This window comes from Bombina bombina, chromosome 3 (genome assembly GCF_027579735.1).
Source record: "Bombina bombina isolate aBomBom1 chromosome 3, aBomBom1.pri, whole genome shotgun sequence".
NCBI classification, from domain to species: Eukaryota; Metazoa; Chordata; class Amphibia; order Anura; family Bombinatoridae; genus Bombina; species Bombina bombina.
The window spans coordinates 711,360,903-711,385,841 of NC_069501.1; the positions used below are offsets into that span (position 1 = coordinate 711,360,903).

A 24,939-nucleotide genomic window follows, 5' to 3' on the forward strand; every position below is an offset into this window, starting at 1 on the left:
CGGCTCCCCCTTGGAGTCTGAATCTGTTTCTTAAAGGGACAGTCTACCATATAATTGTTATTGTTTTAAAAGATAGATAATCCCTTTATTACCCAATCCCCAGTTTTGCACAACCAACACAGTTATATTAATACACTTTTTACCTCTGTGATTACCTTGTATCTAGGAACCTTCTTCCAGCCCCTTGATCACATGACTGTGACTGTTTATTATCTATTGTCTTAAATTTAGCATTGTTTTGTGCTAAATCTTAAATAACCCCCTGTGCCTGAACACAGTGTTATCTATATGGCCCACGTGTACTTTCTGTCTCTTTGTGTTGAAAATAGATTTAAAAAGCATGTGATAAGAGGCAGCCCTCAAAGGCTTAGAAATTAGCATATGAGCCTACCTATGTTTAGTTTAAACTAAGAATACCAAGAGAAAAAAGAAAATTTGATGATAAAAGTAAATTGGAAAGTTGATTAAAATTAAAAGTCCTATCTGAATAATAAAAGTTTAATTTATACTAGACAGTCCCTTTAAGGTTTTGCAACGGGCTCTGTTTGAGCCTATGCATGAAATCGATATTAAGTTGTTGTCCTGGAAAGTTCTCTTTCTTCTGGCTATTGCTTCGGCGCGCAGAGTATCTAAGATTGCCGCCTTGCAATGTGAGCCTCCTTATCTGGTGTTCCATTTGGATAAGACTATCCTACGTACTAAGTTAGGGTTTCTCGTGTCAGACCGCAAAATCAATCAGGAGATTGTGGTCCCTTCAATGTGTCCTTCCTCTTCGAAGGAACGTTTACTTCATGATTTGGACGTGGTTCGTGCCTTGAAGTTTTATCTTCAAGCTACTAAGGTTTTTATACAAGCTTCTTCTTTATTTGTGGCATACTCTGGGAAGCGTAAGGGCCAAAAGGTCTCTTCGACTTCCTTATCTTTTTGGTTGATGAGTCTTATCCACTTAGCCTATGAGACAGCAGGACATAGACCTCAGAGAATTAAGTCTCATTCTACTAGAGCAGTGGCTTCCTCTTGGGCCTTTAAAAACAAGGCCTCTATGGAGCAGATTTGTAAGGTGGCCACTTGGACCTCCTTACAAACATTTTCTAAATTTTACAAGTTTGATGTTTTTGCTTCAGCTGAAGCAGCCTTCGGGACAAAGGTTTTGCAGGCTGTGGTGTCCTCAGATTAGGGTCTGCCTCTTTTACCCCTCCCGTTTTCATTCAGTGTCCTCTAGAGCTTGGGTATAGGTTTCCCAACAGTATGGAATGAAGCCGTGGACTCTCCTTGTATTAAGAAAGAAAACATAAATTATGCTTACCAGATAATTTCATTTCCTTCTGTACAAGGAGAGTCCACGGCCTCCGCCGTGTTCTCCGATGGGCGGCCCCCTAATTTATAATTTCTTTCATGTAATTAGCAAGAGTCCATGAGCTAGTGACGTATGGGATATACATTCCTACCAGGAGGGGCAAAGTTTCCCTAACCTCAAAAAATACACCCCTCACCACACCCACAATTCAGTTTTACAAACTTTGCCTCCGATGGAGGTGGTGAAGTAAGTTTGTGCTAGATTCTACGTTGATATGCGCTCCGCAGCAAGTTGGAGCCCGGTTTTCCTCTCAGCGTGCAGTGAATGTCAGAGGGATGTGAGGAGAGTATTGCCTATTTGAATGCAGTGATCTCCTTCTAAGGGGTCTATTTCATAGGTTCTCTGTTATCGGTCGTAGAGATTCATCTCTTACCTCCCTTTTCAGATCGACGATATACTCTTATATATACCATTACCTCTGCTGATTCTCGTTTCAGTACTGGTTTGGCTATCTGCTATATGTAGATGAGTGTCCTGGGGTAAGTAAGTCTTATTTTCTGTGACACTCCAAGCTATGGTTGGGCACTTTGTTTATAAAGTTCTAAATATATGTATTCAAACATTTATTTGCCTTGACTCAGAATGTTCAACTTTCCTTATTTTCAGACAGTCAGTTTCATATTTGGGATAATGCATTTTGATTTGACCATTTTTTCTTACCTTAAAATTTGACTTTTTCCCTGTGGGCTGTTAGGCTCGCGGGGGCTGAAAATGCTTCATTTTATTGCGTCATTCTTGGCGCGGACTTTTTTGGCGCAAAAATTCTATTTCCGTTTCCGGCGTCATACGTGTCGCCGGAAGTTGCGTCATTCTTTGACGTTATTTCGCGCCAAAAATGTCGGCGTTCCGGATATGGCGTCATTTTTGGCGCCAAAAAGCTTTTAGGCGCCAAATAATGTGGGCGTCTTATTTGGCGCGAAAAAATATGGGCGTCGCTTTTGTCTCCACATTATTTAAGTCTCATTTTTTATTGCTTCTGGTTGCTAGAAGCTTGTTCTTTGGCATTCTTTCCCATTCCTGAAACTGTCATTTAAGGAATTTGATCAATTTTGCTTTATATGTTGTTTTTTCTCTTACATATTGCAAGATGTCTCACGTTGCATCTGAGCCAGAAGATACTACAGGAAAATCGCTGTCAAGTGCTGAATCTACCAAAGCTAAGTGTATCTGCTGTAAACTTTTGGTAGCTATTTCTCCAGCTCATGACAAACTTGTTAAAGCAGATAATATTTCCTTTAGTAAAGTACCATTGCCTGTTGCAGTTCCCTCAACATCTAAGGTGCAGAATGTACCTGATAATATAAGAGATTTTGTTTCTGAATCCATAAAGAAGGCTATGTCTGTTATTTCTCCTTCTAGTAAACGTAAAAAATCTTTTAAAACTTCTCTCCCTACAGATGAATTTTTAAATGAACATCATCATTCTGATTCTGATGACTCCTCTGGTTCAGAGGATTCTGTCTCAGAGGTTGATGCTGATAAATCTTCATATTTATTTAAAATGGAATTTATTCGTTCTTTACTTAAAGAAGTTCTAATTGCTTTAGAAATAGAGGATTCTAGTCCTCTTGATACTAATTCTAAACGTTTAGATAAGGTATTTAAAGCTCCTGTGGTTATTCCAGAAGTTTTTCCTGTTCCTAATGCTATTTCTGCAGTAATTTCCAAAGAATGGGATAAATTGGGTAATTCATTTACTCCATCTAAACGTTTTAAGCATTTATATCCTGTGCCGTCTGACAGATTAGAATTTTGGGACAAAATCCCTAAAGTTGATGGGGCTATTTCTACCCTTGCTAAACGTACTACTATTCCTACGTCAGATGGTACTTCGTTTAAGGATCCTCTAGATAGGAAAATTGAGTCCTTTCTAAGAAAAGCTTATCTGTGTTCAGGTAATCTTCTTAGACCTGCTATATCTTTGGCTGATGTTGCTGCAGCTTCAACTTTTTGGTTGGAAACTTTAGCGCAACAAGTAACACATCGTGATTCTCATGACATTATTATTCTTCTTCAGCATGCTAATAATTTTATCTGTGATGCCATTTTTGATATTATCAGAGTTGATGTCAGGTTTATGTCTCTAGCTATTTTAGCTAGAAGAGCTTTATGGCTTAAAACTTGGAATGCTGATATGGCTTCTAAATCAACTTTACTTTCTATTTCTTTCCAGGGTAACAAATTATTTGGTTCTCAGTTGGATTCCATCATTTCAACTGTTACTGGTGGGAAAGGAACTTTTTTACCACAGGATAAAAAATCTAAAGGTAAAAGTAGAGCTAATAATCGTTTTCGTTCCTTTCGTTTCAACAAAGAACAAAAGCCTGATCCTTCATCCTCAGGAGCAGTTTCAGTTTGGAAACCATCTCCAGTCTGGAATAAATCCAAGCCAGCTAGAAAGGCAAAGCCTGCTTCTAAGTCCACATGAAGGTGCGGCCCTCATTCCAGCTCAGCTGGTAGGAGGCAGGTTACGTTTTTTCAAGGAAATTTGGATCAATTCTGTTCACAATCTTTGGATTCAGAACATTGTTTCAGAAGGGTACAGAATTGGTTTCAAGATAAGACCTCCTGCAAAGAGATTTTTTCTTTCCCGTGTCCCAGTAAATCCAGTAAAAGCTCAAGCATTTCTGAAATGTGTTTCAGATCTAGAGTTGACTGGAGTAATTATGCCAGTTCCAGTTCAGGAACAGGGGATGGGGTTTTATTCAAATCTCTTCATTGTACCAAAGAAGGAGAATTCCTTCAGACCAGTTCTGGATCTAAAAATATTGAATCGTTATGTAAGGATACCAACGTTCAAAATGGTAACTATAAGGACTATCTTGCCTTTTGTTCTGCAAGGGAATTATATGTCCACAATAGATTTACAGGATGCATATCTGCATATTCCGATTCATCCAGATCATTTTCAGTTCCTGAGATTCTCTTTTCTGGACAAGCATTACCAGTTTGTGGCTCTGCCGTTTGGCCTAGCTACAGCTCCAAGAATTTTTACAAAGGTTCTCGGTGCCCTTCTGTCTGTAATCAGAGAACAGGGTATTGTGGTATTTCCTTATTTGGACGATATCTTGGTACTTGCTCAGTCTTTACATTTAGCAGAATCTCATACGAATCGACTTGTGTTGTTTCTTCAAGATCATGGTTGGAGGATCAATTTACCAAAAAGTTCTTTGATTCCTCAGACAAGGGTAACCTTTCTGGGTTTCCAGATGGATTCAGTGTCCATGACTCTGTCTTTAACAGACAAGAGACGTCTAAAATTGATTGCAGCTTGTCGAAACCTTCAGTCACAATCATTCCCTTCGGTAGCCTTATGCATGGAAATTCTAGGTCTTATGACTGCTGCATCGGACGCGATCCCCTTTGCTCGTTTTCACATGCGACCTCTTCAGCTCTGTATGCTGAAGCAATGGTGCAAGGATTACACGAAGATATCTCAAACAATATCTTTAAAACCGATTGTTCGGCACTCTCTAACATGGTGGACAGATCACCATCGTTTAATTCAGGGGGCTTCTTTTGTGCTTCCGACCTGGACTGTAATTTCAACAGATGCAAGTCTCACGGGTTGGGGAGCTGTGTGGGGATCTCTGACGGCACAGGGAGTTTGGGAATCTCAGGAGGTGAGATTACCTATCAATATCTTGGAACTCCGTGCAATTTTCAGAGCTCTTCAGTTTTGGCCTCTTCTGAAGAGAGAATCGTTCATTTGTTTTCAGACAGACAATGTCACAACTGTGGCATACATCAATCATCAAGGAGGGACTCACAGTCCTCTGGCTATGAAAGAAGTATCTCGAATTTTGGTTTGGGCGGAATCCAGCTCCTGTCTAATCTCTGCGGTTCATATCCCAGGTGTAGACAATTGGGAAGCGGATTATCTAAGTCGCCAAATGTTGCATCCGGGCGAATGGTCTCTTCACCCAGAGGTATTTCTTCAGATTGTTCAAATGTGGGAACTTCCAGAAATAGATCTGATGGCGTCCCATCTAAACAAGAAACTTCCCAGGTATCTGTCCAGATCCCGGGATCCTCAGGCGGAGGCAGTGGATGCATTATCACTTCCTTGGAAGTATCATCCTGCCTATATCTTTCCGCCTCTAGTTCTTCTTCCAAGAGTGATCTCCAAGATTCTGAAGGAATGCTCGTTTGTTCTGCTGGTAGCTCCAGCATGGCCTCACAGGTTTTGGTATGCGGATCTTGTCCGGATGGCCTCTTGCCAACCGTGGACTCTTCCGTTAAGACCAGACCTTCTATCACAAGGTCCTTTTTTCCATCAGGATCTGAAATCCTTAAATTTAAAGGTATGGAGATTGAACGCTTGATTCTTGGTCAAAGAGGTTTCTCTGACTCCGTGATTAATACTATGTTACAGGCTCGTAAATCTGTATCTCGAGAGATATATTATAGAGTCTGGAAGACTTATATTTCTTGGTGTCTTTCTCATCATTTTTCTTGGCATTCTTTTAGAATACCGAGAATTTTACAGTTTCTTCAGGATGGTTTAGATAAGGGTTTGTCCGCAAGTTCTTTGAAAGGACAAATCTCTGCTCTTTCTGTTCTTTTTCACAGAAAGATTGCTATTCTTCCTGATATTCATTGTTTTGTACAAGCTTTGGTTCGTATAAAACCTGTCATTAAGTCAATTTCTCCTCCTTGGAGTTTGAATTTGGTTCTGGGAGCTCTTCAAGCTCCTCCGTTTGAACCTATGCATTCATTGGACATTAAATTACTTTCTTGGAAAGTTTTGTTCCTTTTGGCCATCTCTTCTGCTAGAAGAGTTTCTGAATTATCTGCTCTTTCTTGTGAGTCTCCTTTTCTGATTTTTCATCAGGATAAGGCGGTGTTGCGAACTTCTTTTGAATTTTTACCTAAAGTTGTGAATTCCAACAACATTAGTAGAGAAATTGTGGTTCCTTCATTATGTCCTAATCCTAAGAATTCTAAGGAGAAATCGTTGCATTCTTTGGATGTTGTTAGAGCTTTGAAATATTATGTTGAAGCTACGAAATCTTTCCGTAAGACTTCTAGTCTATTTGTTATCTTTTCCGGTTCTAGGAAAGGCCAGAAAGCTTCTGCCATTTCTTTGGCATCTTGGTTGAAATCTTTAATTCATCTTGCCTATGTTGAGTCGGGTAAAATTCCGCCTCAGAGAATTACAGCTCATTCTACTAGGTCAGTATCTACTTCCTGGGCGTTTAGGAATGAAGCTTCGGTTGACCAGATCTGCAAAGCAGCAACTTGGTCCTCTTTGCATACTTTTACTAAATTCTACCATTTTGATGTATTTTCTTCTTCTGAAGCAGTTTTTGGTAGAAAAGTACTTCAGGCAGCGGTTTCAGTTTGAATCTTCTGCTTATGTTTTTCGTTAAACTTTATTTTGGGTGTGGATTATTTTCAGCAGGAATTGGCTGTCTTTATTTTATCCCTCCCTCTCTAGTGACTCTTGTGTGGAAAGATCCACATCTTGGGTAGTCATTATCCCATACGTCACTAGCTCATGGACTCTTGCTAATTACATGAAAGAAAACATAATTTATGTAAGAACTTACCTGATAAATTCATTTCTTTCATATTAGCAAGAGTCCATGAGGCCCGCCCTTTTTTTGTGGTGGTTATGATTTTGTATAAAGCACAATTATTCCAATTCCTTATTTTATATGCTTTCGCACTTTTTTATCACCCCACTTCTTGGCTATTCGTTAAACTGAATTGTGGGTGTGGTGAGGGGTGTATTTATAGGCATTTTGAGGTTTGGGAAACTTTGCCCCTCCTGGTAGGAATGTATATCCCATACGTCACTAGCTCATGGACTCTTGCTAATATGAAAGAAATGAATTTATCAGGTAAGTTCTTACATAAATTATGTTTTTCTTCTGGCACCTTTATACCCTGATATTTCTCCTACTGTTCCTTGTTCCCTCGGCAGAATGACTGGGAGATAGGGGAAGTGGGAGAGGTATTTAAGCCTTTGGCTAGGGTGTCTTTGCCGTCTCCTTATATAGAAGGAAATTAAATTATTTGGTAAGCATAATTTGTTTTTATTTTTTTTTTATACCATTTTTAAGATTCACTTACTATGGGAAAATTGCATCTTGGGTATCCAAGTTTGAAGGCCCTGCTGCCTTCTTGAAAAACCATGTTTAAGCAATGTAATGGTCTCTGCATATGCAAGCATAGGTTGAAAAGATATTCCGTCAGTTCTCCATGTTTTTACAATGTACTGTATACTCTGACTGGAATTTGGTTGCCAACCTTTTGTGTTTTGGTAGTGTTTAGCTTATGGGTGCTACTAGAGAGCCCAGAAATGGTGCACTTTTGCTTTTCTATCATTTTCCTTGCTTAGGTCAGTGCTGTAGCAGTGCTCTGTAATAACTTTGGTAAATGCTATGCTTTGTACTTAAGACTACCACCTTTAAGAAAGAAAAGGTGGGATTTTATATTTATTGACCAAAAAATTATTTGAAGTTTAATGAAAAAGCATAATAGAATACCTAAAAGTGGGAGAAAGAGTAGAAAAACAATACAACAGGTAGGCTGTTTACACGGGATGCAAATGCTTGCTGGTTAAAATAGGTATACACCCTGTATGTATATCTATTGTCTAGAACTTTCTTATGGTTTTACACATGATACTAGAGTTTGTGCAGATATCGATGGGGCAAATAAATCTGTGAAACTGATTTCATTCACTGTAAGTGACAAAATGTTTAATCTTCATGAAAGAAACTTTTAAAGGAGAATTTTTCAAAAACTTCACTGTGGAATATATTTGTCATTTCAGCAACCGAAAGACTGCATGCGATTGGATGAGACAATGCTGGTGAAACAGTTGCTACCAGAAATATGCCATTTTATCCACACACACCGTGATGGCAACCAACATGCTGCTGAGCTCAGGAACTCTGCTTCAGGGGTCCTATTTTCTCTCAGTTGTAATAATTTTAATGCTGTTTTTAGTCGTATATCTACAAGGTAAGTGTGAATATTTATGACAAATGGTTTGTACCTATCACTATCTAGCATATATATTAAAGGGTCATTAAACACTTTGAGATGGTTATTTAAAATGATAAATCATTTGTATATAAAAAAACTCTGCAATATACTTGTATTCTTTATTTTGTCCCATTTTTCTGTTATTTCACTCTGCAATTGGGAGCCTTTCAGTTTCTGATAGAAATGGAAGTGCAGAGCACTGTTATATTCCACACAGCCATTGGCTGCACACTCTAGTGACCTATTTATAACGGTCCCTAATTGGCCACAGCAGAGAAGGTAACCTATGTTACAACATGACAGCTCCCATTGTTTTATAGACACTAAAACTTTGCACTTATTTTGTCAATATTTAAACAGCTAATGGAACCTTAAAAAATACAAATATATGTTATTCTCCTTTTTCTTTCATGTAATTGGCAAGAGTCCATGAGCTAGTGACATATGGGATATACAATCCTACCAGGAGGGGCAAAGTTTCCCAAACCTCAAAATGCCTATAAATACACCCCTCACCACACCCACAATTCAGTTTTACAAACTTTGCCTCCTATGGAGGTGGTGAAGTAAGTTTGTGCTAAGATTTCTACGTTGATATGCGCTTCTCAGAATTGTTGAAGCCCGATTCCTCTCAGAGTACAGCGAATGTCAGAGGGACGTGAAGGGAGTATCACTTATTTGAATACGATGATTTCCCTAACGGGGGTCTATTTCATAGGTTCTCTGTTATCGGTCGTAGAGATTCATCTCCTACCTCCCTTTTCAGATCGACGATATACTCTCAATTTACCATTACCTCTACTAATAACTGTTTTCGTACTGGTTTGGCTATCTGCTATATGTGGATGGGTGTCTTTTGGTAAGTATGTTTTTTATTACTTAAGACACCTCAGCTATGGTTTGGCACTTTATGCATTTATATAAAGTTCTAAATATATGCATTGTACTTATATTTGCCATGAGTCAGGTTCATGTATTTCCTTCAGCAGACTGTCAGTTTCATATTTGGGGAATTTAAACATTTTAAGAAATGTATTTCTTACCTGGCGTTTAGTCTTTTTTTCAAATGACTACTTCTTGCTATTGCGGGTATTAGTCCCGCGGGTGCGTCAAATGCTAAACTTTTTTGCGTCATTCTTGGCGCGAAAAAATAAGTTTATGACGCAACTTCGTCATTTCCGGCGTCATACGTGACGCTGAGACCTTTCACACGGCGGCGTCATTAGTGACGCGAGTGTGTCATTTCCGGTTATTTTTGGCGCCAAAAAAGTTTACGTTACGTTGTGCGTCATACTTGCCGCCAATTTTTTTTCATTATTTCAATACCCCATTGATGTTTGCCTCTTGTTTTTTTCTCTATCAGAGGCCTATGCTTTTGCATTTTTTCCCATTCCTGAAACTGTCATATAAGGAAATAGATAATTTTGCTTTATATGTTGTTTTTTCTTTTACATTGAGCAAGATGTCCCAATCTGATCCTGTCTCAGAAGTTTCTGCTGGAACATTGCTGCCTGACATCGGTTCTACCAAAGCTAACCGCATTTGTTGTAAAAGTGTAGAAATTATTTCACCAAATGTCATTTGAAATAGTTGTCATGATAAACTTTTACATGCAGATAGTGTTTCCATCAGTAATAGTACATTGCCAGTTGCAGTTCCTTCAACTTCTAATGTGCATGATATACCTGTAAATTTTAAAGAATTTGTTTCTGATTCGATTATGAAGGCTTTGTCTTCATTTCCACCTTCTAATAAACGTAAAAGGTCTTTTAAAACTTCTCATCTAGCTGATGAAATTTCAAATGACCAACAACATAATAATTTATCCTCTTCTGATGAGGAACTATCTGATTCAGAAGATCCTTCCTCAGACATTGACACTGACAAATCTACTTATTTATTTAAAATAGAGTATATGCGTTCTTTATTAAAAGAAGTGTTAATTACTTTGGATATTGAGGTAACCAGTCCTATTGACGTTCAGTCTAATAAACGTTTAAATGCAGTTTCTCCAACATAGGTGTGTCCGGTCCACGGCGTCATCCTTACTTGTGGGATATTCTCCTCCCCAACAGGAAATGGCAAAGAGCCCAGCAAAGCTGGTCACATGATCCCTCCTAGGCTCCGCCTTCCCCAGTCATTCTCTTTGCCGTTGTACAGGCAACATCTCCACGGAGATGGCTTAGAGTTTTTTAGTGTTTAACTGTAGTTTTTATTATTCAATCAAGAGTTTGTTATTTTAAAATAGTGCTGGTATGTACTATTTACTCTGAAACAGAAAAGAGATGAAGATTTCTGTTTGTAAGAGGAAAATGATTTTAGCAACCGTTACTAAAATCGATGGCTGTTTCCACACAGGACTGTTGAGAGGAATTAACTTCAGTTGGGGGAAACAGTGAGCAGACCTTTGCTGCTTGAGGTATGACACATTTCTAACAAGACGATGTAATGCTGGAAGCTGTCATTTTCCCTATGGGATCCGGTAAGCCATTTTTATTACATAAAGAAAAAAAAGGCTTCGCAAGGGCTTTTAAGACTGTAGACATTTTCTGGGCTAAAACGATTTATTTATAAGCATATTTTATACTTCATAGCCTTGAGGAATTATTTTAATCTTGGGAATTATGTAAAATAACCGGCAGGCACTGTATTGGACACCTTATTCTCTAGGGGCCTTCCCTAATCATAGGCAGAGTCTCATTTTCGCGCCTCTATTGCGCACTTGTTTTTGGGAAGCATGACATGCAGATGCATGTGTGAGGAGCTCTGATACATAGAAAAGACTTTCTGAAGGCGTCATTGGTATCGTATTCCCCTTTGGGCTTGGTTGGGTCTCAGCAAAGCAGATACCAGGGACTGTAAAGGGGTTAAATATAAAAACGGCTCCGGTTCCGTTATTTTAAGGGTTAAAGCTTTCAAATTTGGTGTGCAATACTTTTAAGGCTTTAAGACACTGTGGTGAAATTTTGGTGAATTTTGAACAATTCCTTCATACTTTTTCACATTTGCAGTAATAAAGTGTGTTCAGTTTAAAATTTAAAGTGACAGTAACGGTTTTATTTTAAAACGTTTTTTGTACTTTGTTATCAAGTTTATGCCTGTTTAACATGTCTGAACTACCAGATAGACTGTGTTCTGTATGTGGGGAAGCCAAGGTTCCTTCTCATTTAAATAGATGTGATTTATGTGACACAAAATTTAGAGAAAATGATGCCCAAGATGATTCCTCAAGTGAGGGGAGTAAGCATGGTACTGCATCATCCCCTCCTTCGTCTACACCAGTCTTGCCCACTCAGGAGGCCCCTAGTACATCTAGTGCGCCAATACTCCTTACTATGCAACAATTAACGGCTGTAATGGATAATTCTATCAAAAACATTTTAGCCAAAATGCCCACTTATCAGCGAAAGCGCGACTGCTCTGTATTAGAAAATACTGAAGAGCATGAGGACGCTGATGATATTGGTTCTGAAGTGCCCCTACACCAGTCTGAGGGGGCCAGGGAGGTTTTGTCTGAGGGAGAAATTTCAGATTCAGGGAAAATTTCTCAACAAGCTGAACCTGATGTGATTACATTTACATTTAAATTGGAACATCTCCGCGCTCTGCTTAAGGAGGTGTTATCTACTCTGGATGATTGTGAGAATTTGGTCATTCCAGAGAAATTATGTAAAATGGACAAGTTCCTAGAGGTCCCGGGGCCCCCCGAAGCTTTTCCTATACCCAAGCGGGTGGCGGACATTGTAAATAAAGAATGGGAAAGGCCCGGTATACCTTTCGTCCCTCCCCCCATATTTAAAAAATTGTTTCCTATGGTCGACCCCAGAAAGGACTTATGGCAGACAGTCCCCAAGGTCGAGGGGGCGGTTTCTACTCTAAACAAATGCACCACTATACCCATAGAAGATAGTTGTGCTTTTAAAGATCCTATGGATAAAAAATTAGAAGGTTTGCTTAAAAAGATGTTTGTTCAGCAAGGTTACCTTCTACAACCAATTTCATGCATTGTTCCTGTCACTACAGCAGCGTGTTTCTGGTTCGATGAACTAGAAAAGGCGCTCAATAATAATTCTTCTTCTTATGAGGAGATTATGGACAGAATTCATGCTCTCAAATTGGCTAATTCTTTCACCCTAGACGCCACTTTGCAATTGGCTAGGTTAGCGGCGAAAAATTCTGGGTTTGCTATTGTGGCGCGCAGAGCGCTTTGGCTAAAATCTTGGTCAGCGGATGCGTCTTCCAAGAACAAATTGCTTAACATTCCTTTCAAGGGGAAAACGCTGTTTGGCCCTGACTTGAAAGAGATTATCTCTGATATCACTGGGGGCAAGGGCCACGCCCTTCCTCAGGATAGGTCTTTCAAAGCCAAAAATAAACCTAATTTTCGTCCCTTTCGCAGAAACGGACCAGCCCCAAGTGCTACGTCCTCTAAGCAAGAGGGTAATACTTCTCAAGCCAAGCCAGCCTGGAGACCAATGCAAGGCTGGAACAAAGGAAAGCAGGCCAAGAAACCTGCCACTGCTACCAAGACAGCATGAGGATGTTGGCCCCCGATCCGGGACCGGATCTGGTGGGGGGCAGACTCTCTCTCTTCGCTCAGGCTTGGGCAAGAGATGTTCTGGACCCTTGGGCACTAGAAATAGTCTCCCAAGGTTATCTTCTGGAATTCAAGGGGCTTCCCCCAAGGGGGAGGTTCCACAGGTCTCAATTGTCTTCAGACCACATAAAAAAACAGGCATTCTTACATTGTGTAGAAGACCTGTTAAAAATGGGAGTGATTCATCCTGTTCCATTAGGAGAACAAGGGATGGGGTTCTACTCCAATCTGTTCGTAGTTCCCAAAAAAGAGGGAACATTCAGACCAATCTTAGATCTCAAGATCCTAAACAAGTTTCTCAAGGTTCCATCGTTCAAAATGGAAACCATTCGAACAATTCTTCCTTCCATCCAGGAAGGTCAATTCATGACCACGGTGGATTTAAAGGATGCGTATCTACATATTCCGATCCACAAGGAACATCATCGGTTCCTAAGGTTCGCATTCCTGGACAAGCATTACCAGTTTGTGGCACTTCCGTTCGGATTAGCCACTGCTCCAAGAATTTTCACAAAGGTACTAGGGTCCCTTCTAGCGGGGCTAAGACCAAGGGGCATTGCAGTAGTACCTTACTTGGACGACATTCTGATTCAAGCGTCGTCCCTTCCACAAGCAAAGGCTCACACGGACATTGTCTTGGCCTTTCTCAGATCTCACGGGTGGAAAGTGAACGTAGAAAAAAGTTCGCTATCTCCGTCAACAAGGGTTCCCTTCTTGGGAACAATAATAGACTCCTTAGAAATGAGGATTTTTCTGACAGAGGCCAGAAAATCAAAACTTCTAAACTCTTGTCAAATACTTCATTCTGTTCCTCTTCCTTCCATAGCGCAGTGCATGGAAGTAATAGGTTTGATGGTAGCGGCAATGGACATAGTTCCTTTTGCGCGAATTCATCTAAGACCATTACAACTGTGCATGCTCAGTCAGTGGAATGGGGACTATACAGTCTTGTCTCCGACGATACAAGTAGATCAGAGGACCAGAGATTCACTCCGTTGGTGGCTGTCCCTGGACAACCTGTCACAGGGGATGAGCTTCCGCAGACCAGAGTGGGTCATTGTCACGACCGACGCCAGTCTGGTGGGCTGGGGCGCGGTCTGGGGACCCCTGAAAGCTCAGGGTCTTTGGTCTCGGGAAGAATCTCTTCTCCTGATAAATATTCTGGAACTGAGAGCGATATTCAATGCTCTCAAGGCTTGGCCTCAACTAGCAAAGGCCAAGTTCATACGGTTTCAATCAGACAACATGACGACTGTTGCGTACATCAACCATCAGGGGGGAACAAGGAGTTCCCTGGCGATGGAAGAAGTGACCAAAATCATTCAATGGGCGGAGATTCACTCCTGCCACTTGTCTGCAATCCACATCCCAGGAGTGGAAAATTGGGAAGCGGATTTTCTGAGTCGTCAGACATTTCATCCGGGGGAGTGGGAACTCCATCCGGAAATCTTTGCCCAAATTACTCAATTGTGGGGCATTCCAGACATGGATCTGATGGCCTCTCGTCAGAACTTCAAGGTTCCTTGCTACGGGTCCAGATCCAGGGATCCCAAGGCGACTCTAGTAGATGCACTAGTAGCACCTTGGACCTTCAAACTAGCTTATGTATTCCCGCCGTTTCCTCTCATCCCCAGGCTGGTAGCCAGGATCAATCAGGAGAGGGCATCGGTGATCTTGATAGCTCCTGCGTGGCCACGCAGGACTTGGTATGCAGACCTGGTGAATATGTCATCGGCTCCACCATGGAAGCTACCTTTGAGACGAGACCTTCTTGTTCAAGGTCCGTTCGAACATCCGAATCTGGTCTCACTCCAACTGACTGCTTGGAGATTGAACGCTTGATCTTATCAAAGCGAGGGTTCTCAGATTCTGTCATTGATACTCTTGTTCAGGCCAGAAAGCCTGTAACTAGAAAAATCTACCACAAAATATGGAAAAAATATATCTGTTGGTGTGAATCTAAAGGATTCCCTTGGCACAAGGTAAAAATTCCTAAGATTCTATCCTTTCTTCAAGAAGGTTTGGAGAAAGGATTATCTGCAAGTTCTTTGAAGGGACAGATTTCTGCCTTGTCTGTGTTACTTCACAAAAAGCTGGCAGCTGTGCCAGATGTTCAAGCCTTTGTTCAGGCTCTGGTTAGAATCAAGCCTGTTTACAAACCTTTGACTCCTCCTTGGAGTCTCAATTTAGTTCTTTCAGTTCTTCAGGGGGTTCCGTTTGAACCCTTACATTCCGTTGATATTAAGTTATTATCTTGGAAAGTGTTGTTTCTGGTTGCAATTTCTTCTGCTAGAAGAGTTTCAGAATTATCTGCTCTGCAGTGTTCTCCCCCTTATCTGGTGTTCCATGCAGATAAGGTGGTTTTACGTACTAAACCTGGTTTTCTTCCGAAAGTTGTTTCTAACAAAAACATTAACCAGGAGATAGTCGTGCCTTCTTTGTGTCCGAATCCAGTTTCAAAGAAGGAACGTTTGTTGCACAATTTGGATGTAGTTCGTGCTCTAAAATTCTATTTAGATGCTACAAAGGATTTTAGACAAACATCTTCTTTGTTTGTTGTTTATTCTGGTAAAAGGAGAGGTCAAAAAGCAACTTCTACCTCTCTCTCTTTTTGGATTAAAAGCATCATCAGATTGGCTTACGAGACTGCCGGACGGCAGCCTCCTGAAAGAATCACAGCTCATTCCACTAGGGCTGTGGCTTCCACATGGGCCTTCAAGAACGAGGCTTCTGTTGATCAGATATGTAAGGCAGCGACTTGGTCTTCACTGCACACTTTTACTAAATTTTACAAATTTGATACTTTTGCTTCTTCTGAGGCTATTTTTGGGAGAAAGGTTTTGCAAGCCGTGGTGCCTTCCATCTAGGTGACCTGATTTGCTCCCTCCCTTCATCCGTGTCCTAAAGCTTTGGTATTGGTTCCCACAAGTAAGGATGACGCCGTGGACCGGACACACCTATGTTGGAGAAAACAGAATTTATGTTTACCTGATAAATTACTTTCTCCAACGGTGTGTCCGGTCCACGGCCCGCCCTGGTTTTTTAATCAGGTCTGATAATTTATTTTCTTTAACTACAGTCACCACGGTATCATATGATTTCTCCTATGCAAATTTTCCTCCTTTACGTCGGTCGAATGACTGGGGAAGGCGGAGCCTAGGAGAGATCATGTGACCAACTTTGCTGGGCTCTTTGCCATTTCCTGTTGGGGAGGAGAATATCCCACAAGTAAGGATGACGCCGTGGACCGGACACACCGTTGGAGAAAGTAATTTATCAGGTAAACATAAATTCTGTTTTTCTCCAACATTGGTGTGTCCGGTCCACGGCGTCATCCTTACTTGTGGGAGGTCCACGGCGTCATCCTTACTTGTGGGATATTCTCTTCCCCAACAGGAAATGGCAAAGAGTCCCAGCAAAGCTGGTCACATGATCCCTCCTAGGCTCCGCCCACCCCAGTCATTCTCTTTGCCGTTGCACAGGCAACATCTCCACGGAGATGGTTAAGAGTTTTTTGGTGTTTAAATGTAGTTTTATTCTTCTATCAAGTGTTTGTTATTTTAAAATAGTGCTGGTATGTACTATTTACTCTGAAACAGAAAAGGATGAAGATTTCTGTTTGTAAGAGGAAGATGATTTTAGCAGACAGTAACTAAAATCGATTGCTGTTTCCACACAGGACTGTTGAGATGAAGTAACTTCAGTTGGGGGAAACAGTTAGCAGTCTTTTCTGCTTAAGGTATGACTAGCCATATTTCTAACAAGACCATGTAATGCTGGAAGGCTGTCATTTCCCCTCATGGGGACCGGTAAGCCATTTTCTTAGTTAAACATAAAAGAATAAAGGGCTTCAAAAAGGGCTTAAAAACTGGTAGACATTTTTCTGGGCTAAAACAATTGCTTTACTAGGCATATTATGCAGATTCTAACTAATTATTGGTATTATAATCTTGGGGAACGTTTAGAAAAACGGCAGGCACTGTGTTGGACACCTTTTTCAGATGGGGGCCTTTCTAGTTATAGACAGAGCCTCATTCTGGGACTGTATAGGGGTTAAATGTAAAAACGGCTCCGGTTCCGTTAATTTAAGGGTTAAAGCTCTGAAATTTGGTGTGCAATACTTTTAATGCTTTAAGACACTGTGGTGAAATTTTGGTGAAATTTTGAACAATTCCTTCATACTTTTTCACATATTCAGTAATAAAGTATTTTCAGTTTGAAATTTGACAGTAACGGTTTTATTTTAAAACGTTTTTTGTGCTTTGTTGACAAGTTTAAGCCTGTTTAACATGTCTGTACCATCAGATAAGCTATGTTCTATATGTATGAAAGCCAATGTGTCTCCCCATTTAAATTTATGTGATAATTGTGCCATAGTGTCCAAACAAAGTAAGGACAGTAATGCCACAGATAATGATATTGCCCAAGATGATTCCTCAAATGAGGGGAGTAAACATGATACTACATCATCCCCTACTGTGTCTACACCAGTTATGCCCACACAGGAGGCCCCTAGTACATCTAGTGCGCCAATACTTATTACCATGCAACAATTAACGGCTGTAATGGATAACTCCATAGCAAATCTTTTATCCAAAATGCCTACTTATCAGAGAAAGCGCGATTGCTCTGTTTTAAACACTGAAGAGCAAGAGGACGCTGATGATAACTGTTCTGACATACCCTCACACCAATCTCAAGGGGCCATGAGGGAGGTTTTGTCTGATGGAGAAATTTCAGATTCAGGAAAAATTTCTCATCAAGCTGAACCTGATGATGTGACATTTAAATTTAAATTAGAACATCTCCGCGCACTGCTTAAGGAGGTGTTATCTACTCTGGATGATTGTGACAATTTGGTCATTCCAGAGAAATTATGTAAGATGGACAAGTTCCTAGAGGTTCCGGTGTCCCCCGACGCTTTTCCTATACCCAAGCGGGTGGCGGACATAGTAAATAAAGAGTAGGAAAGGCCCGGCATACCTTTTGTTCCCCCCCCTATATTTAAGAAATTATTTCCTATAGTCGACCCCAGAAAGGACTTATGGCAGACAGTCCCCAAGGTCGAGGGGGCGGTTTCTACTCTAAACAAACGCACTACTATTCCTATCGAAGATAGTTGTGCTTTCAAAGATCCTATGGATAAGAAATTAGAGGGTTTGCTTAAAAAGATTTTTGTACAGCAAGGTTACCTTCTACAACCAATTTCATGCATTGTTCCTGTCACTACGGCAGCGTGTTTCTGGTTCGAGGAACTAGAAAAATCGCTCAGTAAAGAATCTTCGTATGAGGAGGTTATGGACAGAGTTCAAGCACTTAAATTGGCTAACTCTTTTGTTTTAGATGCCGCTTTGCAATTAGCTAGATTAGCGGCGAAAAATTCAGGGTTTGCTGTCGTGGCGCGCAGAGCGCTTTGGCTAAAGTCTTGATCAGCGGATGTGTCTTCCAAGACAAAATTGCTTAACATTCCTTTCAAAGGTAAAACATTATTTGGACCTGATTTGAAAGAGATTATTTCAGACATCACTGGGGGAAAGGGCCACGCCCTCCCACAGGATAGGTCTTTTAAGGCTAAAAATAAGCCTAATTTTCGTCCCTTTCGCAGAAACGGACCAGTCTCTAATTCTGTATCCTCTAAGCAAGAGGGTAATACTTCACAACCCAAACCAGCCTGGAAACCAATGCAAGGCTGGAACAAGGGTAAGCAGGCCAAGAAGCCTACCACTGCTACCAAAACAGCATGAAGGGATAGCCCCCGATCCGGGACCGGATCTAGTGGGGGGCAGACTTTCTCTCTTTGCTCAGGCTTGGGCAAGAGATGTTCAGGATCCTTGGGCGCTAGAAATAGTTTCTCAAGGTTATCTCCTGGAATTCAAGGAACTACCCCCAAGGGGAAGGTTCCACAGGTCTCAATTATCTTCAAACCAAATAAAGAGACAGGCATTCTTACATTGTGTAGAAGACCTGTTAAAGATGGGAGTGATACATCCAGTTCCAATAAGAGAACAAGGAATGGGATTTTATTCCAATCTGTTCATAGTTCCCAAAAAAGAGGGAGCATTCAGACCAATTTTGGATCTAAAGATCCTAAACAAATTTCTCAGGGTACCATCGTTCAAAATGGAAACTATTCGAACGATCCTACCTACTATCCAGGAAAATCAATTTATGACTACCGTGGATTTAAAGGATGCGTACCTACATATTCCTATCCACAAGGAACATCATCAGTTCCTAAGGTTCGCTTTTCTGGACAAGCATTACCAGTTTGTGGCACTTCCATTTGGATTAGCCACTGCTCCAAGGATTTTCACAAAGGTACTAGGGTCCCTTCTAGCGGTTCTAAGACCAAGGGGCATTGCAGTAGTACCTTACTTGGACGACATCCTGATTCAAGCGTCGTCCCTGTCAAAAGCAAAGGCTCATACGGACATCGTCCTAGCCTTTCTCAGATCTCACGGATGGAAGGTGAACAAAGAAAAAAGTTCTCTGTCCCCGTCAACAAGAGTTCCCTTCTTGGGAACAATAATAGATTCCTTAGAAATGAGGATTTTTCTGACAGAGGTAAGAAAATCAAAGCTTCTAAGCTCTTGTCAAGTACTTCATTCTGTTCCTCGTCCTTCCATAGCGCAGTGCATGGAAGTAATAGGATTGATGGTTGCAACAATGGACATAGTTCCTTTTGCACGAATTCATCTAAGACCATTACAACTGTGCATGCTCAGACAGTGGAATGGGGATTATACAGACTTGTCTCCGACGATTCAAGTAGATCAAAAGACCAGAGATTCACTCCGTTGGTGGCTGACCCTGGACAATCTGTCACAGGGAATGAGCTTCCGCAGACCAGAGTGGGTCATTGTCACGACCGACGCCAGCCTAGTGGGCTGGGGCGCGGTCTGGGAATCCCTGAAAGCTCAGGGTCTATGGTCTCGGGAAGAGTCTCTTCTCCCGATAAACATTCTGGAACTGAGAGCGATATTCAATGCTCTCAGAGCTTGGCCTCAACTAGCAAAGGCCAAATTCATAAGGTTTCAGTCAGACAACATGACGACCGTTGCATTCATCAATCATCAGGGGGGAACAAGGAGTTCCCTGGCGATGAAAGAAGTGACCAAGATAATTCAATGGGCGGAGGATCACTCCTGCCACTTGTCTGCGATCCACATCCCAGGAGTGGAAAATTGGGAAGCGGATTTTCTGTGTCGTCAGACATTCCATCCGGGGGAGTGGGAACTCCATCCAGAAATCTTTGCCCAAATAACTCAATTATGGGGCATTCCAGACATGGATCTGATGGCGTCTCGTCAGAACTTCAAGGTTCCTTGCTACGGGTCCAGATCCAGGGATCCCAAGGCGACCCTAGTAGATGCACTAGTAGCACCTTGGACCTTCAACCTAGCTTATGTATTCCCACCGTTTCCTCTCATCCCCAGGCTGGTAGCCAGGATCAATCAGGAGAGGGCCTCGGTGATCTTGATAGCTCCTGCGTGGCCACGCAGGACTTAGTATGCAGACCTGGTGAATATGTCATCGGCTCCACCATGGAAGCTACCTTTGAGACAGGACCTTCTTGTTCAGGGTCCATTCGAACATCCGAATCTGGTTTCCCTCCAACTGACGGCTTGGAGATTGAACGCTTGATTTTATCAAAGCGTGGGTTTTCAGATTCTGTAATAGATACTCTGATTCAGGCTAGAAAGCCTGTAACTAGAAAAATTTACCATAAAATATGGAAAAAATATATCTGTTGGTGTGAATCTAAAGGATTCCCATGGAACAAGATAAAAATTCCTAAGATTCTATCCTTTCTACAAGAAGGTTTGGAGAAAGGATTATCTGCAAGTTCTCTGAAGGGACAGATCTCTGCTTTATCTGTTTTACTTCACAAAAGACTGGCAGCTGTGCCAGATGTTCAAGCATTTGTTCAGGCTCTGGTTAGGATCAAGCCTGTTTACAGACCTTTGACTCCTCCCTGGAGTCTAAATCTAGTTCTTTCAGTTCTTCAAGGGGTTCCGTTTGAACCCTTACATTCCGTAGATATTAAGTTATTATCTTGGAAAGTTTTGTTTTTGGTTGCAATTGCTTCTGCTAGAAGAGTTTCAGAGTTATCTGCTCTGCAGTGTTCTCCGCCCTATCTGGTGTTCCATGCAGATAAGGTGGTTTTGCGTACTAAGCCTGGTTTTCTTCCGAAAGTTGTTTCTAACAAAAATATTAACCAGGAGATAGTTGTACCTTCTTTGTGTCCGAATCCAGTTTCAAAGAAGGAACGTTTGTTACACAATTTGGACGTAGTCCGTGCTCTAAAATTCTATTTAGAGGCTACTAAAGATTTCAGACAAACATCTTCCTTGTTTGTTGTTTATTCTGGTAAAAGGAGAGGTCAAAAAGCGACTTCTACCTCTCTTTCCTTTTGGCTTAAAAGCATTATCCGATTGGCTTATGAGACTGCCGGACGGCAGCCTCCTGAAAGAATCACAGCTCACTCCACTAGGGCTGTGGCTTCCACATGGGCCTTCAAGAACGAGGCTTCTGTTGACCAGATATGTAAGGCAGCGACTTGGTCTTCACTGCACACTTTTGCCAAATTTTACAAATTTGATACTTTTGCTTCTTCGGAGGCTATTTTTGGGAGAAAGGTTTTGCAAGCCGTGGTGCCTTCCATTTAGGTGACCTGATTTGCTCCCTCCCTTCATCCGTGTCCTAAAGCTTTGGTATTGGTTCCCACAAGTAAGGATGACGCCGTGGACCGGACACACCAATGTTGGAGAAAACAGAATTTATGCTTACCTGATAAATTACTTTCTCCAACGGTGTGTCCGGTCCACGGCCCGCCCTGGTTTTTTAATCAGGTCTGATGAATTATTTTCTCTAACTACAGTCACCACGGTATCATATGGTTTCTCCTATATATATTTCCTCCTGTCCGTCGGTAGAATGACTGGGGTGGGCGGAGCCTAGGAGGGATCATGTGACCAGCTTTGCTGGGACTCTTTGCCATTTCCTGTTGGGGAAGAGAATATCCCACAAGTAAGGATGACGCCGTGGACCGGACACACCGTTGGAGAAAGTAATTTATCAGGTAAGCATAAATTCTGTTTTTAATCCTCCTGTGGTTTCCCCAGTGGTTTTTCCTATTTCTGATATGATTTCTAGGGAATGGAATAAGCCAGGTACTTCTTTTATTCCTTCTTCAAGGTTTAAAAAATTGTATCCTTTACCAGCAAAATCTATAGAGTTTTGGGAAAAAATCCCCAAAGTTGATGGGGCTATTTCTACTCTTGCTAAACGTACCACTATTGCTATGGAATATAGTACTTCCTTTAAGGATCCTTTAGATAGGAAGCTTGAATCTTATCTAAGGAAGGCCTATTTATATTCAGGTCATCTTCTCAGACCTGCTATTTCTTTGGCTGATGTTGCGGCTGCCTCAACCTTTTGGTTGGAGAATTTAGCGCAACTAGAATTGGAATGCCTTTTTAGCTTATTGCAACTATAACAATTTAGGGTTGAGGTTCACAGGCGAACACAGTGACGAACAGGTCAACTATCTAGATTTAAGTCTGTATATTGGAGATAGTGGCATTGCCACTAAAACGTATCGTAAACCATCTGCGGGTAATACGATCCTGCATGCCACCTCACAACACCCTAACCATTTGATTAAATCGATACCCAAATCCCAATTTTTTAGGCTTAGAAGGAACACAAAAGATGACTTAAGTTTACGAACAACAGTCTATTGAACTCAGAAACAGACTTGTTAAACGGGGTTACAGATATCACCAAATAGAACCCTGTAGGGACAAAATCAAAAAGGTAGAAGCATCTATGACAGCCAACATTCAAACCAAGTTTTGATGATTCTATAGTTTTCTCTACAGAGTTCAGTCAGCAATATGATGAGATCATCAAAATATTAAAGAAACATTTACACATATTAAAGACAGATGACACGCTACAGCCATATTTGGATAAGTGTAAATTTGTCCCTAAGAAATCTAGGACTCTAGCGCAGATGTTGTCTCCGAGTCAGGTACATAATAAAACCATAAGGAGTCAAGGTACTTGGCTAAACAAAATGGGCACCTACAAATGTGGTGGTAGAATTTGTTTTACATGTCCTAACATTTGTGTAGGCAATGAGTTCAAAAGTCAAGTAACTAGTAGAACTTTTGAAATGAAATTTTATGCGAATTGCAGCTCCCAATATGTAGTTTACCTTTTAACATGTAATCTTTGTTTTTAAGTCAAACAACAAGAATGCTCAGGACCAGGTTCAATGAACATGTTAGGGACGTTAAAAACTACAATAAAGACTGCAGTAGCCAATCTTTTTAACAACTTTCATTTCACACACATAGCCCACTTATCACTACAGGTTATTGACATGGCCTCCTTGCCCCCCAGAGGAGGTGATAAAGTTAAAATCTTGCAGAAGGAGGAGTTATATTGGATTCTTAAACTCCAAACTCTTAGTCCCTCTGGCATGAATAGAGAGTGCGACATAAATTTCTTTATAGACAATTAGTGTTAACATGTAGTATTGGCCAGCCCTATTTCACTCCTTATTTATTTTATTATCTATTTATTTTTTACATTTATTGTCTTGTATATTCAGTTAATTATCTTCCTGTTTTTCCACTATATATTTAACATGTTATTTACTTTTCAAATATTTTTCTTTACCAAATAAATATATTATGTACCTAGTATAACAATTAGGTTTATTTTTCAGTTTTCTTTTTCTCATATGTGTGTTTCTTCTCTTATTTTCATGTATTTTTGATTTTAGTGAGCATATCCCACTATATCTCATAATAATATACCTAAGGACAATATCCATCTTGATTACATGATAAGTATGGAGAAACATCCCACTCAAGTATGTAAATCAGAGGTTAAAAATTAGTTGTGTTATTTTCCTTGCACTATACATTATCATATACTGTTATTTCTCTTGTTAAGTGTATCCAGTCCACGGATCATCCATTACTTATGGGATATTAACTCCTCCCCAACAGGAAGTGCAAGAGGATTCACCCAGCAGAGCTGCTATATAGCTCCTCCCCTAACTGCCATTACCAGTCATTCTCTTGCACCCAACGAATAGATAGGATGTGTGAGAGGACTGTGGTGATTATACTTAGTTTCATACCTTCAATCAAAAGTTTGTTATTTTATAATAGCACCGGAGTGTGTTATTCCTTCTCTGGTAGAATTTGAAGAAGAATCTACCTGAGTTTTTCTATGATTTTAGCCGGAGTAGTTAAGATCATATTGCTGTTTCTCGGCCATCTGAGGAGAGGTAAACTTCAGATCAGGGGACAGCGGGCAGATTAATCTGCAAAGAGGTATGTAGCAGCTTATTATTTTCTGACAATGGAATTGATGAGAAAATTCTGCCATACCGATATAATGTAAACTCAGCCTTAAATGCAGTAGCAGCAACTGGTATCAGGCTGTCATGTATGTATATTTCTTTCATGTAATTAGCAAGAGTCCATGAGCTAGTGACGTATGGGATATACATTCCTACCAGGAGGGGCAAAGTTTCCCAAACCTTAAAATGCCTATAAATACACCCCTCACCACACCCACAAATCAGTTTTACAAACTTTGCCTCCAAGGGAGGTGGTGAAGTAAGTTTGTGCTAGATTCTACGTTGATATGCGATCCGCAGCAAGTTGGAGCCCGGTTTTCGTCTCAGCGTGCAGTGAATGTCAGAGGGATGTGAAGAGAGTATTGCCTATTGAATGCAGTGATCTCCTTCTACGGGGTCTATTTCATAAGGTTCTCTGTTATCGGTCGTAGAGATTCATCTCTTACCTCCCTTTTCAGATCGACGATATACTCTTATATTTACCATTACCTCTACTGATTCTCGTTTCAGTACTGGTTTGGCTTTCTACAAAACATGTAGATGAGTGTCCTGGGGTAAGTAAGTCTTATTTTCTGTGACACTCTATGCTATGGTTGGGCACTT

General features: G+C 40.8%; 1 protein-coding gene across 7 annotated transcripts in view; it reads left to right on the top strand.

The window, feature by feature from the left end:
* The window catches only part of NF1 (neurofibromin 1), a 1,508,106-nt gene that overhangs the window by 237,432 nt on the left and 1,245,735 nt on the right, over positions 1-24,939 (top strand). For all 7 annotated transcript variants that reach the window (XM_053707520.1, XM_053707522.1, XM_053707523.1 and 4 more), the window contains exon 4: positions 8,142-8,332. In XM_053707520.1, the coding sequence (XP_053563495.1) occupies positions 8,142-8,332 (191 nt within the window). The remainder of the gene's footprint in view (positions 1-8,141; positions 8,333-24,939) is intronic.